The following is a 17,243-nucleotide window of genomic DNA, read 5'->3' as shown; positions in this document are numbered from 1 at the left end:
GCAGCTATGAGGTGATGGCAGCATTAACTTGAAACTTAGATCTGATTTACTGGGAAATCTGGTAAACTATTTTTTTTTTTTTGATAGTTGAAAGATATGGCTAAGATCCAGCAGTAACATAGCCAATAGTTGTACCTTTCATGCATCTCTTAAATTCATCCTGAAGACACATACACAAATCAATAAATTTATAGGAAAGCTACAGACATTTAATCACCAGGTTTGAATGTCTCTGATTTTTTGCAAACGCCTCCAAACATTTGTGTCTTGCAACCCCTTCCACTAAAAAGTGCCATCCAAGTGTTTCTGACATTCAGCTGGACTTGAGTTGCTAAATGACAGCTTCAGTCTAGTGGCAATTCCAGCACTGAGCTCTGTGGCAGAATTCTGACAACATATTTTCCTAAAATTTCAAAAACAATGTACATTTTTAAAAAAAGTGATCCATCACATTAGTTAAAAGCACAAATTTTGTCATAAGGAAAAAGCAATTTGGTTTCCTTCAGGTGTAAAGCAACGATTTCTGACAAATGCTATGTATCCTGAAGCCACTGGTATTTAGCTTCATAATGAGTCACCTGGAGAAACAGGGTGTATAAGGCCTCAAAGTACAACAGTTGTGACAAAGAGATTAATATAGTAGTCACAAATATACTTAGCAATGAGAAATGAGAGCTAAGAAGGATGCTCAAATTTTAAAATTTAAAGTTTACCAAGAAAAGTAATCCTAAATCTAATGACTGTATAAAATGCTTGAATTTGTTTGCACAGACAGGGAAGTCTAATGTGTTACCCCATCCATTGTTCTGCTAATATGCGACTGTTTTCTATGTTACATTTAACATTCTACAATGGCACAAGCATGAGAAGGTACCTGGACTCTCACAACTACTCCCACAAGTTTTACTTTATTTATTTATTTATATTTTACAATATAAAACCTTATTGTTCATATGAAAGCCCATTAAGTATTTTGCCAGGAGTAAGGAGGATTCTCTCCCTGGGTTTCTGTTAAACAATAAAAACCCAAAGCCACATTAAAAAGACCCTAACAGAAAAACAAACACCTTCACCAAAACCACCTTCCTTCAATTTTTGCCAAATTTAAGTTAAAAAAATAACAGATTTTCATCTGTTCTGGTTCCTGAAATTGCCTTCTGACTATGAACTGGATGTGATTAGACAGCACTGTCTTCTTGAATCTACAAACTAAAGCAACAGTGAAGTGTGAACTGACTAATGGTCACGTCCTGATACCAGCACAGAACTGAGCAGCAAACTGTGCTGGGGGTATTTTCTTCAGGACTAAAATGGGTGACATAATCAGACTACTTTTGACAATTAAATATTAGCTATTTGCTGTACTGCAAGTATTCAGAGTAAAGAAAACTGCAGAATGAAACACAGAGTAATAAAGCAATCCTGTTAGCAACTTACCTTGTGTTCTCAGAGTCATGACTGGCAGAATTTTGTACCAAGTCATTTGTACATTGTATTTGAAGGAAAACTGCTGTAATAGCACCAAACTTTCCTGTGACTATGGCAAATCAGGAACAAACACTGAAGTACTATTGAGTGATGTACTTCAGTGTTTCTTATGTAACAATTTTTATTTCTCTCTGTTATAGGATGCAAATAATCCAAAATAGCAACAGCATATAGCCTGTTTACAAAACATGCCTTTATTTTAGGGAGATGTACAAAGGACGCCACGTAGACATTAACTATCACTCCTGTATCTCTGATAGCTGAAAGCCAAAAACGTTTTAAAATAGGAAACCCAAAGTTTATTAGAAGTGAGTGACACTATAACAATATTTATGTAGAAAATCTACTGTTTTTTTCTGGATGATACTAAGCCATGACATTGTATTACAGTAATTGTTCTTTCTTTCTTTCTTTCTTCCTTTTTAAAAAAAAAATAAAAATAAAGTAGCATCCCAGGAAAAGTCTTCATTCACTTTCCACTGAACATTATATGCTGTTTCTCCCTTTACTGCTACATCATGATCCAAAACAAAGTTAACTGTATTACACAGTTCTACTAACAAAGAAGAATCCAAGTGCAGTTCAGTTGTGAAATGCATTAGTGGCTTTCCAGTTCATTAATGACACAATTCACATTTCTAACACACCTTTAGCTTTGCTATGTTCTAACATGACTGTACTAGTGACCAATAATGATAGAATTTGGAACTCACTGCAGTGAAGGGGTTTTACTACTTTTCCTGAAAATCCTAACATTCTTATTCAAATGCACCACACATGCTTTCTAAGGGACACTGCCACACAACAGAGACGGCCTTCATGTTCAAGGATTAGTTTTGCTTAAGTTAACTTATTCACTGGTCTCCTCCCTTGCTCTCCTTTTTTGTGAGCATAAAAAGCTTTGAAAGAGCAAAGATGCTTATTAACTATGCAACTCCTAGAAGCAGACTTTTCACTCAAGTATTCTTCAGCTGCATCTGCAGACTCTCCTCAAAGAATCAAATAGTGGCTCTCATGGACCTTCCAGACCCACACAAACTGTTGATGGACTCCAGGCTTGAGAAGCATTAATTAATGGAAGAAGCAGGCTGATCAACACTAGGATCCTACCACTGGAAGCAGTTCTATTTCTCCCAGCAAGTTAACAATTGCTGTTCAAAATAATCAAGTAACCCAAAAGCACATCAATCTGTTAGCCACCTTCATTATACATCAATAAAATTTTCCAGGACATCTGCCTGGCTCATGGTGCCCTCAGATCAATAGACCTCGGCAAGATATCACCACAGCTAATCTCTAGAGCTTCCAAGATTTTGTATTATTTCCCATCTTACAGAATTTAACAGTATATTTACAAAAGGCAGTGACAAACTGTAGATTATGTAATACAATCTCTGCAGAATACACGCAGGAACCAGAGGTCTAGAAAACCTGACCTAGAAAGAAAAACTGAAAGAAATAGGGTTCTCTAGCCTAAGGAAGAGAGGACTGAATGGGACTTAACAAGTACGTAAAAAAGGGTGATGCAAACAAGCAGGGGTAAACTGCTTCTCTGCGGACATGACAGGAAGACGTGAAGCTTAACCTGTGAGTTTATAGTGAAATATCTCTATATCTAAAGACTAAAATTAATAAAACTTCCAAACTGTAAGAACAGTGAACCGAGCAAAAAGATTGCCTGGGTATGCTATGGTGACTTAAAACACTGGAGATTTTTAGAAACAGAAAAGAAATTGTCATAAATGACAGAGGCAGTTGATCCTGACATTAAGCAAAAGAATGGACTGGACAACCTCTTAAGATTTTCCAGCCCTGTTTTTCTTTAATTCTGCAAATAAGTGAAAAAAGATTACTGCTACTTCATTTGATGCTCGTATATTGATTTTAGCAACAAAGATCAAAGTTTAAAAGGATTTCCACTAGCTGTGTATGATGGATCTGTTTATTTAGAACTTTTGCTGTTTCTGAAACAACAGATTTTAGAAATAAGAAAATCACAGGAAGAAACGACATTCAAAGCTACCTTCTGCAGTTTTCATACCATGTTACTTTATAAATTGAAATTACAATGCATGTAAGTATGCCATTTCCAAAAGAAAGCTGGTTCATTCTTACTAAACTCAAGGTACTAGAGACACCGACTATTCTGGTGGCTAGGATGCATATGAAAAAGACATTCAGCTTACAATAACACTATTCTAAGCAAGAAAATATCTAAGAGTAAAGAATAAAAACTTTTTCCCTTCTTTCCCTCCCAAATGGAAAACTCAAAGGAATCTCCCACAGATTTCTTACCATTTTATAAAGATCTGAAACACTGATCTGATCTGAATCCACAACCTCAAAGTCCTTCCGAGGAACTAAATCTAGGCCCAGATGTCTGCAAAAGAGAAGGAAGAAACAATGGTAAGTATAATACATTAGAGTGTTCACTATTATCTACTACAAATGTGCTTACTCAAGGGCAAGGACACAAGAAATACTAAACTTTTTAAGTATTTTTGCATTTGTTAATCATTAAACAGACAGTCCTTCTAAATAAAAATAAATGCAAAAAATAAATGCAAAAATCAAACAAAAAACCCCCTCCACACTACGAACTTGTTACTTTTTGTTCACTGACTTCAGTGGAACAATAGTAAGTAATGCCAGTTGAAGCTTTTGGCCACGATGTTGGAGCAATATACAGAGCAAGTTGATTTAACACATGGAAATGTAGTAGGCAAACAGCATAGTATGCTGGTATCTGCTGCAGTATTTGAATAGGTTCTTTCACTACATAATGAAAAAGTTCCATTAGTAATCCTGTGCATACTGGCAAATAGATACTGTGCCTTGGGAAGCTTTGAAACTCCTGGTATCGATGCAGCTAAACCATAAACTACCACTGTATAAACAGTATTTTTTAATAATAAGCAATAACTGCAATATCAACAAGAACACACACATATCAAAAAATCCCTTTTAATTATTCTGAACTGAAATAGTATTTTGGCTCAAATCAGATATATAAATTACTTTAAATAAAAAAGAAGTAAACCAGTGCAAAGAGGATGACTAGTTAAGAGATTCTGTATTAGAAGTCAGAAGTTCAGATCACAGCTGCACATCAGTAGTAAACAGAATAAAGTATTTTGTATCCAGAAAAACAAATGAACAACAATTAACAATTAATTAATAATTGTAGACTGCGGAACAAAACAACCTAAGAGGCATCAAAACTCAACTTTTGATCTGTAGATCTTCAGGTTCTGAGGCATAAAGAGTTGCAAGCATTGCAATAAAAAACTATTCTAAAGACACATATTAGGAGCAAAATTAAAGAAATACAAATAAACTATTTTCATGCTTTCATCTTATTTGATACTTCATTTATAGGTACTTTACAGTGAAATTCTTAAAAGTCTCAAAAAAGATTCAGAAGAGGTGCCCTCATGGACCACCTTTGCACTCTTTCTGTCACTAACTATAAAGGAAAAGCAAGTGTCAATTTAATTTTGTAATCAGACTGGGAAACATCCTGCACAGACTTGTTCCTGATGGCAAATAAAAAAAATTATTTGCAAAAACCCCTCAGGTACCACAGAATAATTGTATTGTGCAATAAACAGGAGTCTTCAAGCAATACAGTGTCTCTTTCTGAGCAATTAAATTAAAACAACAGCAAGGAAGAACCAGTGGTTTGCACGAAGCCCAGTTAGTTACCTTTGCTGACCACTGTACTTGTAATCATTGCCAGTATGTTTCCCAGTTCTGCAAATCTTTTTGAAATTTTGCTTAATCAGGTTTTCCTTCTTTAATTATATCCCTAAACCATCACATCTCAAAAATAGATAGCTCAGTCCTGGTCCACTCGCTGGCAAACAACTGTTAGTACTATAATTGCCATTAAAATATCGTACCAACAAACTGGATTTTCCACAGTCTTAGTTCTTTGCCGAAATTAGCTATATTTTCAATGGGAAAAAGAAAATTTTCCTTCATGAATTCAGTTATCATGCCAAACACCACTGCCTAAACTCTTAAGGCTAAACTGTGAAAGCAATGGTTACACACCTTCCGCACTTTTTGATAAAACCTATCAAACACAACTTATCCATGGCCCAAGACCAGTATCTGAAAACTGCAGCTGCAAAGATGAAAATTACTGTATCTATTTACCAAATGAAAAAGATTAAAATAACAATGCGTTAGGTAATCCTTACCTGCAGCAGCTCTTTGAGCCTACTTATAATAGTAAGTCCGATAATATAATAGAAAAAAAACTGTAACAGGTAAAAATGGTAATATGCAGAGTCCACTTCAAATTTTTTTAAATAAGGTTAATGTTCATCATGTTCATTCACAGAGGCTTTCCTGAACCTGAATATCTAAGACATTTCCAAAATACCGTCACTCACATGTGTACCAGCCCCCCCCCCCCCCAAAGTATATTTATAAAGGAATTCCTCTTCAACATAGATAATAACAAATGATTTCCTAATAACATTATCAAAACCACTTGTAACTGCAGTTCCAAAGCATTATTAGAGTTTACAGAAAAAAACTGCCAAAGCTAATCATAGCCTGATACTGCACTATTCTCATCATTTCAACTCTCCAGAGAACTGAGGTCAAACAGTGGTTGGACTCATTACTGAAGACATGACAAAGGTATTATCTTCTACTTAATAATGTTCAATACAACTGCAGTAGCATCCCTGTGAAACCTATCTGATACCCTATTTTTAGTTAAATCCCTTAACATCATGGACTTTCAGCCCAGAAGATTCTCATTCTCTAATACTGTGTTAATCCTGCACAATTCTTGCTCCCAGGAAATAAAGGTGTATTTTGCTTTAGTACTAACATGCTGTCATTTATCGTGCAGGTGGAAGTTCAGGTTTATGCATTTAATTTGTATCCATTATTTTTTGTCAGCAAAGAGCATAATGCTTGAAATGGCAATGATAGTCGGTGTCCCACTTTCTCAAATACTGTGGGCATATAAGAGCACCAGCTGCCAAGCTGTATTTCTCAAAAACACAGCTTGCATAAAAATTAGATAATGTACCGGTTTGTTTATTTGACAGTTCCTCTCTCCATAATACTTTATTTTACAAGTAAATTCATGTGCTTTTTTATTCTGCCTTAACATTGAACTGTCTTTCAAAAATATGTTCCAAGTATACATACAAAATCTCCCCAAGCCTATCAATTACCTCAGTAGCATATGCCTGGGATAAACTCCAGCCAATATTCAGATATTCCTCCTCTTGTACATAGAATTCTTTAGAATTTTCCTTTCTTTGGGGGGAAAAAAGAATAAAAAAAAATATCTACCGCCCGCAATCTCTAGATACTTTCCTCTCAGAGGACAAGCCAATAGACAGAAATACTAGCATTTTTAATACTGAAAGGAATGAACATACAATTCTGCTTCAGGTTAAATGGGCTTCTAGAGAAAATCAACTTAGTTTTAATGGTAACTTCAAAGAATGATCCTAATTTTTAATATTTTCATTTATTTATGATACGAATGCTATACCATTTAGAATTCATAAAACCACAAGTCATAACAACTGTTCCCAGAAGAACCTTGCAGAAATATGTCATTTAACTAAAAATATGTCTTTAAGATACACATCCAATCTTGAAGAACAGATCGGGAGAACTCATCACATCTTCACAGTGTGCAAGATACCATCCCCCTTGCTCCAAAAACGTGCTCTTAACCTTGACTCTTTTCAGCTTTAATCTTGCAGCCGCTAATTTTCCTTGTACTCCTTCTCTAATTGTATCAAAGCCTCATTTAATATCATTCATATTTCTCCTACACAAATACATTTATAAAGGTGTTGAAGGGAAACAAAATGATTCTGACAGTGATTCACATAAACTATGTGGAGACTTTAAAAAAAAGACTTTGAAGGAAATACAATAGAGAAATCCATGGAAAATGAAGTATGAGAAACATGTTTGTGAAAATTAGACTGTGCTAATACAACTTCATATTTTTCTTCGACAGAATTAAATTATCTTGTGTACAAAGAAACTGCAGGGGCTGTGATCTATAAAGTTAGTAAAGTGCTGACGTAATGCTACACAGGAAATTATTTCTTAAAATGAAGATGATGAGATGACAGTAAGTAATCTTAGTAAAGAATTGTTTAAAGGGAACGGCAGCAAATACTTCTGAGCATGGAAGTATCAGACTACAGAGAGAGGTTATTAAGGTGTTCTTTAAAGACTGACATGCAAGAGAGCTCCTTACAGTTTTAATCTCTATTCAATCTTTACTACAAGTATATTCAGGAGAGAGTAAAAATATTATATATTTAGACAGAAATGGCAACCATTCTTTCTGTAACCTCCTTAAAAGCATTTCATTATGGTTGTTTAAATTGTTCACTCCTGTTTTGATCACCTTTGATGCAACAATGACAACTACTGTAACAACTGGTTTCCAGTTATTATGACCTCATATATACGTGTAACACATCTGCAAATTCATTTTACAAACTTTAAGCTAATTGTTGCAACACTACCAGGAAGCAATTATTATTCCTTTCATGTCAAAAAAAGGTTAGTCACTTAAAAGTCCAAAAATAATCTTATAAGGATGTGAGCACTGAAATTCAAGACTCTTTGAGCTTTAACACTAAGCTTAGTTCATTGGATCGCACTATTCCCTCTACAGTGTTGCGCACATTAGTAGTTAGGTATTAACACTGCAACTGACACTGGCTTTCTGACTGCAATTTTGAGGTAAGAAAAAGACCATGACTTTGAAACTGTTTCATTTTATTTGTACAGCAGTGTGAAAGATTAATTTCTAACATTTCCCCCCGTTTTTCTTTTTAAATATTAATTTGTAACTTTTAACTATCTGTGGATCTTTCTCTGCAGAATGTATGGCAACCGTTTGGAAGAGTTCTTTTAATGCAAGGATTTAATAACATTTTATGTGAAAAAGAATAATCTTTAGCTAAAAAGTAGCATAAACCTACAAACTCATCTTATTTATGGCTTTTATCTGTCCAAAATCTCAATGTATTGATGACTCCCCGCTCCCTGCTCTGTTTCTGAGCCTAAACATTGAGTGTCTACCCCACATTTATAGGGAAGGAAGGGTCCTCCCTCAGTATAAATGGGAAAGCGATTGTGCTCAGAAACGTGGATGCTGTATATTAATGTCCTTGACAGGTATTATATTAATCTGAAAGAATCAATCCTGAAGATCATTTAGATGACCTCTTATTGTTAAGTTAAATTACTTTGAAGAAATCTTTACCTGCCTGTTTGGTAAATAAGGTATGCACATACTGCTGCAATTAATTTTTTACACTGGGGCAGAAGCAGAGTATTCACATATCAAAGAGAAGCTTGGTAAGACAGATTCCTTCATCTTTTTTTGATGCAAAAGACTCTAGAAGGAAACAGGTTTTTGTCAGTAAGAAAATTTAATTCTTGTTTCCCATTTTAAGCTTTAGTAAAAGTTGAAAAGCTTACCCATTAATTTAAAAAAAATAATTTCAAAATCAATTTTCTATTATACTTGCAGTGTGATTTAAAATTAGATGAAGAACTAGAGATTTCACTTTATAACATGATTTAAAATAAGATGATGAATTGCAGACTTCAGTTTTATAATGTCTATTTGCTGCTTTACAACTTTTTCGTTGTTATTTACAGATCATTGGACACTTCCAATAGCATTTCAGACTTCAACAGATCAATATTCTAATAAATTGTATCCCAGTGAAATACTTTTAAAAAACACAACTATTTATAATATTATATATAAAACCTAGCAAGCTATGCAGGAAGAAGGACAGTATATGAGATGTGCAAAAATACACAGAAGAATGCTTAAAACTGAAAGTTTAAAACCACTAAGATGCTTATCTGAAGACAGTAAATCATGCTCTTTTGAGCAACTGGGAAATACAAAACCCTATATAGCAACAATACTAGTCACTGTATGCATAGAAAACAAAGCTAACTGTAGGGAACTGGAAGAAGTAACAAATCATCATAAAAAGGATGCACCCAGGATCATATTTTTGTATTGGGGAGAAAGAATGTGTAAACAGCAGAAAATTAAATTGCTACATTAAGTGGAAATCAATATTGCATTGTAAGAATGACTACCAACAATACAAAAGGTTAGCAGCAATAACTGTAAAATAAATTATATCCCTACCTTTTTAATAGACCAAACTACAGAGCAAAACTTAGTATTTAGACTAAGCATACAAAAATAAGCAAAAATGTTCACGGCAGTAGTTCTGAAAACAGACTAAGTGAGTTTTTTCACAAAAAAAATCTGTAACTACTAATCCAAGGGGTGTTGCTGTCCCTTGACTTCCACCAGCTCCTAGGAGAACACAAGGGGTGACTACCAGCACCACTGCCAGTGTATTTAAGGCAAAATGATACCAGTTCAAACTGAAAAGACCCTTAACGGGTGGTGACAGGAAAGTGTGAATTTCATGTTCACATCATCCTTCCTAAGTAATACAATGCATTAATGATCAAGGTCAGGATAAAAGTAGCACACATACTATGTATTAGGTATGTATCAAGAATCCTTTTTTCTGAAAGCTACTTACTCATGGAATATCTCCTACCAGATTGTACTACACTGAATAACTACAGACTTGCTCAAATTGCATGTACTTAAGCTTCTCTATTAACATTAATGCATGTTAATAACAACATTCTTCATTTATTTTATTTCCAAATCTCAAGTATGACAGAATAAGCAACGAACACTACTACATTTTTTGAGAAAGGGCAGTACTATGTGAATATGCATATGAAAATCATTAATTTTTTAACAGCAGGTGGTTATGAGTTCCATGAAAAAAATCTGAGCGGGGAGATACAAGGAAGTGACAGAACTCTCCCAAAAATTCTATGAAAAGAGTGATGTTGCAGAAAGACCTTCCAAAATCCCAGACATTTTGTATTGAAATACTGCATAGTCTACTAATTAAATACCTTTTCAATCATATGCCTTTTAATGCAGTTCCTTTATTGATACCCTTAATCTGTTTAAGCATGTATGTCTGATATAATGTGCCTTTTTCTCTAGGGGGGTCAGTACCTGTTCTTATATAGTAAGAAACACAGAAAAAGAATTTTCCTAAACAAGCATCCTGAGCAGATGAATTTAATCACGAACATATTTATATTTCCCAATTTCATTGATGCTTCTCCATTATTGTCATGCATTAATTTACCCTTATAGTCTTAATTTACTTCGTACTTAAGGATTTTACATTAAAAAGAAAAGATGTCTATAGCCAGCTCCTTGAACAACCTATTCTTCCCATTGCTGCATTGCTGTCTACTCTCCTCACCTTTTTTTCTTACATTTTTGCAGCTTCCTGTTGCTAATTTCATCCATGCACTCTTTGAGCAAAAACATCTAGGCATAATGCTTAAAAACGGTCTCTTGATTCCCATTTACCCTACTGGGAATGATACTGGAAAATATCTGTAACTCCACACTGCAGAACGACTTGATGCAATCTATTAGTCTATGTCCTTCAGAGCTTTCTTCCAACAGAGAAATGAAATGTAGCACAGGGGCTAGCTAAATCTTCATGAATGTGTTCAAGTATGTCTCTCAGATGGGGTCCTGAAGTGGGTGACTAAGGAACAGTCATAACAAAGGCATGTTAGTGAAAAACGTTTTACTTTCTTCCTTAGTTGTCAACTTAAAGAATTCTGCCCTGCCCCCCATATGTTAATTAGCACTAATCCTACTCCTAGTTGAAAAGCAGTTGTTATGTGTCTGAGGAGAGTGATACTTCCTTTAGAAAGGTCATATACGCATCATGCAAAACTTACCTGAAACACTATATCTCAAGAACAAAACCAGTTCTGGTGTACGGCTAGTTTCTGCCTAATGGCAACTTATTACCACCTCTCCACAAATTCACCATGGAACTGACCAAGGAGAGTCTAAACCTCTGAGAAATGTCATTACATAAAAAGTCAAAATATACAGCCTCAGCTCCAATGTCACTGTTGACGGTGAGATTCTCTACATATTGCACCAACCATTAAAATACTTCCTCAACTGAAAAAAAAAGTGGGTTTAGTATCTACGAACACATTCTCCCAGGCCTAATATTCACTATATTGATACAAAGTAAGTGACCTAATCCTCCTAGAAGTGCAGACAACCTTAGAAAAGGCTTACTAATAAGCAAACAGCTCACTTTATAGTAATAGTAGAGAACTATGCAATGAACTCACTGTGAAAAGTTGTATTTGATTTCCAAATAGTCAAAATGTTCTACCTGTGTACAAATACTACTGGAAGGAAAAAGTTGTTGGTATTTTTTTAGTAAGAGCTATTTAACAATAATTAGAACAAACAGTACCCAGCTGGTACCTGTACTTACTCATTGCCCCAGTCCAGCCTCACTGTGAGGTGTCTCTTGACCTCCCGCACCTGATCCTGTGTCAAGTGACCTGACAGCAGCTGTCTGCGTAGGTCAATGAGTTCATTCATCACATGCCGCAGCTTGTAGAAAAGATCTACCTTATGTTTCTGTAAAGGCACATTTTCGGGAGGAGAGGGGAAGAGAGTGAGAAGAAAGAAAGGAAGAAAAAAGAAACAAAGAAAAAAGAAAGAAAAAAGAAGGGGCAGAACAGAAGGAGAAAGGGGGGAAGAAGAGAAAGAGATGGGGGGGAGATTAATAAGTTTGGAAAGAGAAAGGATGTGAGAAAAAAGAGAAAGAAAGAGAGAGAGATATTAATAAGTTACCAAATTTTCATTTAATTACACTGTAGGAACATTAATCCAGTTTGTACAAGCTTTAAAATATTTATATCAAAAAGAAGTGTTAACTGATGCTATTTAAACGGAGTAACATTTTATTTCTAAGGGTTTAGGCTCAATCTTCTAAGGGGTCCATTTTCTAATGGAACCTAACACTACAGAGAAGAGGATTAATTATGTGCAGCAGGGATCACTTATTCCAATGATATAATAAATTCAAAGTTTTAGATTTATAGTAACAGAGAGATGAAGAAGTTTGTCTGTCAGCAGCTAACTTAAGGACTCTAAACAGTTAGCAACAATGACTCACCACAACAGAAAACCACTTTTAGTTATTTTTTTATATTCTAATTACTAAAATTTACCCGGGGCGGAGGGGGGGGGGGGGGGGGGGATGGAAATGAATATGTTATCTGCACTCTGAAAGGGACTAAAGCAATTAATGATAAAATTTACCTGCAAAACTACTTTAAAAGAGGAAAATCACCACAGACATTAAAAACACACCACACCACCACCATTAGGAAAAGAAAAAAAATAATTACACAGCCTTTTCCAAAAGAGCTAGTATTCTTCAAATCTGAAAAAAAAGCCTACCCAAAAAACAACCCAAAAGCCAGACGGGAGTGGAAATACTTTCTTCCCCTGCAGGAAATAACTATATGGGAAGCCCACAAAAAAGGAAGCCTGAGGCTAACAACCAGGTCCGCCTAAAAGCATCCCTACGATAAGGAAGTGGGTCCAAACTGCTCCAAAATCTGCTAGCTAAGAAGTGTGTGTCAAGGCAGCTCTTGTCTATGCAGCCATGTCTCATACTGCATAAAATGACCAACGGGCAGTGCGTGAGGATCCCCTGTTGCAGTTGAACTCTGGTTTTTGAACAACTAAGCTCCGTTCCCACTTTTATACAAAGCTTGAACTGTTTGAATACCACTTGGGGAAAGCAGTGGTTAGATGGACTGAGACTGAGACTTCGTAAGCTAGCACCATCTCGATCGCATTGCTGCTTGTGAGTGTTTTATAAAAGCTCTCTAAATAAAATACCTGCATTTATCAAGACCAGATATGATAGAACACTTTTCTATTGTTTCCTATTGCAAAATGCAAGTGAAAAAAACGGTTTTCACTTGTTTTACCAAAAATACATTAGATGAGATGAAAAAAACAATTTCCATCTACTTGAGTTGTTTTCCTAAGTCATGCAAATCTAATGGTCTTGTAGGAAAACAATTTCAACACAACCCATTTTGATCAGCAATTTGTTAATTTCTCTGAACCCGATTACACATCTGCTTTGCTGAAGCAGGTTAAGCACAGATGGAAACATCTGCTGTTCTTATCAAACAGTTCTGAGATTAAATGATGCAGAAACTTTCAACTATGCATCAACATCGGTTCTGGTCCTACTTGAAAAAAACACAGACACCAGATCCAACAGAAAGACACACATTTTCAGGGCTGAAAATACTTACTCTAGGAAGACAATCATGTATAGCTGGCAAAGACAAGATTTGTGCTTTAGTTTTATCAGTACAAGGGGCTGAAAGTAAATCTGGTATAAGCTGAAGAAGACAGTAGGTATAAGAAATGTCCAATTTTATATGCTATTTCTGTGAGCAAGAAAAGGTTGTAACTTCTACACAGGATGAAGACAACTGAGTTTGGGCCTATCGAATAAGCAAATTAGGTATATACTATCAATAAAACAGTTGGCAATGAAACAATTACAAGAATCAGCTCCAAAATAATCACATTCAGAATTCCCAAATGAACCTGCTGAAAGAGCCACTCCCTCAGGCTTTTAATGATGGTTCAAGGCTACCAATGCATTCAGGTCCAGAACACTATGCTGTTAAATCACTATGTGTTCTGGAGTTATTTTTACAGAGTTATTTTTCACATAAGTATCAGAAGTACTTACTTCAAATATAAATAAATGAGAACTGAGATTGTAGAATACAATTTAGTAAAAGCTAGTCATATTAGGTCCTACACATCAATCAAAAAAAGAGAGAAACCCTCGAACTCAAACCTCTCTCAAACTTCAAACACTCCTTGTGCTCCAGGATCATGACAATATGCCATTTTCAGCTTTAGTTCTCAGACTTATTCTTTCAAAAAATATTTCACCTGCTTTAAACAGTATAAGCAAGCATTGACAGAGAGAGCCAAACATATGGTATACTTCTCAGAAAAGACAAGGTCCCCTATAAAGAAGGAAGGAAGAGTTATCAGAAAGTGGAAAGCCAGAGAAGCTGTAGATATGATCTTAGGCAAACAGCTATGAACAGAACCACAGAAGCAAGATCCATGAAAGTGAAGGAAAATACTTGCGAGAGAGAAAGGAGAGATAGAACAGAGTTGAAGGTAGCTCAATGCCAGGCTCACAGGCAGTAAAGAGTTTGAAGCCGTCAATAAACAGTGTATAACATCCCTCCTCACACTACAACAAGTCTAGTGACTAGTAAACTCCATTTAGGAGAGAGGGAGGGAGATGCACATATTGTAATGACTTTCCTCTGCCTTCTCTCTTTCAAGAAAAGACCTTCAAAATTCAACATCAAACTAAGGTGAGCAGGATTCCTCCCCTCATGTAAAGAAAATGGCTTAAAATGAAACAGATGAACCTGGACACCACATTTCCAGAAAAACTAATTTTAAGCACTAAAGCCATTCAAACAATTTTAGTCAGAGCAGCACCACAAACAAACTTGAAACATTTGCATTTTTTTATTTAGCTACTAACAAGATGACAGTCAGTCTGGTACATAAGTGTTCGCTCTGGTTTACAGTAAATTTTTATACAACCTGTAACTTCTCATTTTTCATCTAGCTTTGTCACGAGCTACCAAGCAACAAGCTTTATCAGTCAACAACTTGTATCAGTCCATTCAGAACAGTCTGCTGTGCACATTTATGAACATATTTGGCAAGTGTTTTGCATCTGGAACATAATTTTTTACAAGTATTTACGCAAAATTTTTACAGTAATAATTAAGGCGTGTTAGGGACAATGAATCTGGATAGTCTTCGTGAACTGGGGGCTCTTTTCTTACAAGCAGCACAAGCCTGTCCTCTAGCACTGTTACCTTATTTTACTATCTCCAGATAGTAGTAACATATCAAAGAAATACAGCAAATCTTTTTCTAACAAGTCACGCTTATCAACTCTTGGATGATCTCCATACACATAGCTGCACATCAAAAACCGTAATTCTGGCAATAATTGTTATTTCTTTTAATGATTCCGTGCTAGCTTTACTGATATCAAAAGTCAAAAGATGTTTCTGGTGTTGTGGTGAGTTGACCCTTACCAGCTGCCAGGCTACCACCCAGCTGCTCTCTTGCTCTCCCTCCGCAACAGGCCAGAGTGAGGTGAATAAAATAAAAATAGTTGTGGGTTGTGATGAAGACAGGGAGATCATCTCCCAGTTACCATTCCAGTAAAACAGACTTCACTTAGGGGATATTACTTAAATTTCCCTTTAAAAACAAAAATAAGGAAGACCCAGGAAACCACAGGCCAGTCAGCCTCACCTCTGTGCCTGGAAAGATCATGGAGCAGATCGTCCTGGAAACTATGCACATGGAAAACAAGGAGGTGATTGCTGACAGCCAACATGGCTTCACTAAAGGCAAATCACACCTGACAAAAGTGGTGGCCTTCTATGATTGATGGATGAGAGAAGACCAAATATCATCATCTACCTGGACTTGTGCAAAGCATTTGACACTATACTGCATGACATCCTTGTCTCTACTAGAACAACATGGATTTATGGATGGATCACTCTGTGGATAAGGAATTGGCTGGATGGTCACACTCAAAGAGGCATGTGGTTAACAGCTGGATGTCCAAGTAGAGAGCGGTGACGTGTGGCACTCCTCAGAGGTCAGCACTGTTTAACATCTTTGTCAGCAGCATGGATGCTGGGATTGAGTGTACCCTCCGCAAGTTTTCTGATGACACCAAGCTGTATCATGTGGTTGATATGCTGGAATGAAGGGACATCATCCAGAGGGACACTGACAGGCTGGAGAGATGGGCCTCTGCAAACTTTATAAAATTCAACAAGGCCAAGCACAAGGTCCTGCATGTGGGCCAGGGCAGTCCCAAGCACAAGTACAGGCTGGGCAGAGAACGGACTGCGAGCAGCCACAAGAGGAAGGGCTTGGGTCTGCTGGGTGGCGAGAAGCTCACCCTGGCCTGGCACTGTGCCCCTGCACCCAGAGAGCCAACCCAACCCTGGGCTGCACCAAGAGCAGAGTGGCCAGAGGGTGGGGGAGGGGGTCCTCCCCCTCTACTCCGCTCGCCAGACCCCCCCTGCAGCACTGTACTCGGCTCTGGGGCTCCCAGTGTAAGAAGGACATGGACCTGTTGGAGCCAATCCAGAGGAGGACCACGAAGGTGCTCAGAGGGCTGGGGCAGCTCTGCTGTGCAGACGGGCTGAGGGAGTCGGGGTTGCTCAGCCTGGAGAAGAGAAGGCTCCAGGGAGACCTTGTAGCAGCCTGGCAGTACCTCAGGGGGCTACAGGAAAGCCGGGGGGAAGATGTTTTGCAAGGGCATGTAGCGACAGGATGAGGGGGAATGGCTTTAAACTGAAAGGGGGTAATTTAGATTAGACACGAGGAAGACCTTTCCCGTGAGGGCGGCGAGGCGCTGGAACACATTGCCCAGGGCAGCTGTGGGTGCCCCGACCCTGGCAGGGCTCAGGGCCAGGCTGGATGGGGCTGGGAGCGACCTGGGCTGGGGGGAGGGGTCCCTGCCTGTGGCAGGGGGGCTGGGACTGGGTGATCTTTAAGGTCCCTTCCAGCCCAACCCAGTCTATTAATTTCTTGCCAATTAAACAGAGTTGGGTGGTGAGAAACAAAGACGAAAACCCCTAAAATCCCTTGTCCTCACCCACACTCTTTCCAGGCCCCACTCCATTCCCTCATTCCCAGCTCCTCCACCCATCCACCACAGCAGGGGAAT

At 37.2% G+C, this 17,243-nt stretch overlaps 1 protein-coding gene across 12 annotated transcripts in view; it reads right to left on the bottom strand.

Annotated features, from left to right (window-relative positions):
* Positions 1 to 17,243, bottom strand: part of DOCK3 (dedicator of cytokinesis 3) — a 223,814-nt gene that overhangs the window by 138,008 nt on the left and 68,563 nt on the right. For all 12 annotated transcript variants that reach the window (XM_037384111.1, XM_037384118.1, XM_037384112.1 and 9 more), the window contains exons 6-7: positions 11,889 to 12,037; positions 3,784 to 3,868 (exon numbers count right to left, since the gene is read on the bottom strand). In XM_037384111.1, coding sequence (XP_037240008.1) covers positions 3,784 to 3,868; positions 11,889 to 12,037 — 234 coding nt within the window. The remainder of the gene's footprint in view (positions 1 to 3,783; positions 3,869 to 11,888; positions 12,038 to 17,243) is intronic.

Source organism: Falco rusticolus, chromosome 4 (genome assembly GCF_015220075.1).
Source record: "Falco rusticolus isolate bFalRus1 chromosome 4, bFalRus1.pri, whole genome shotgun sequence".
Lineage (NCBI taxonomy): Eukaryota > Metazoa > Chordata > Aves > Falconiformes > Falconidae > Falco > Falco rusticolus.
This window is presented reverse-complemented; position numbering and strand designations above follow the sequence as displayed.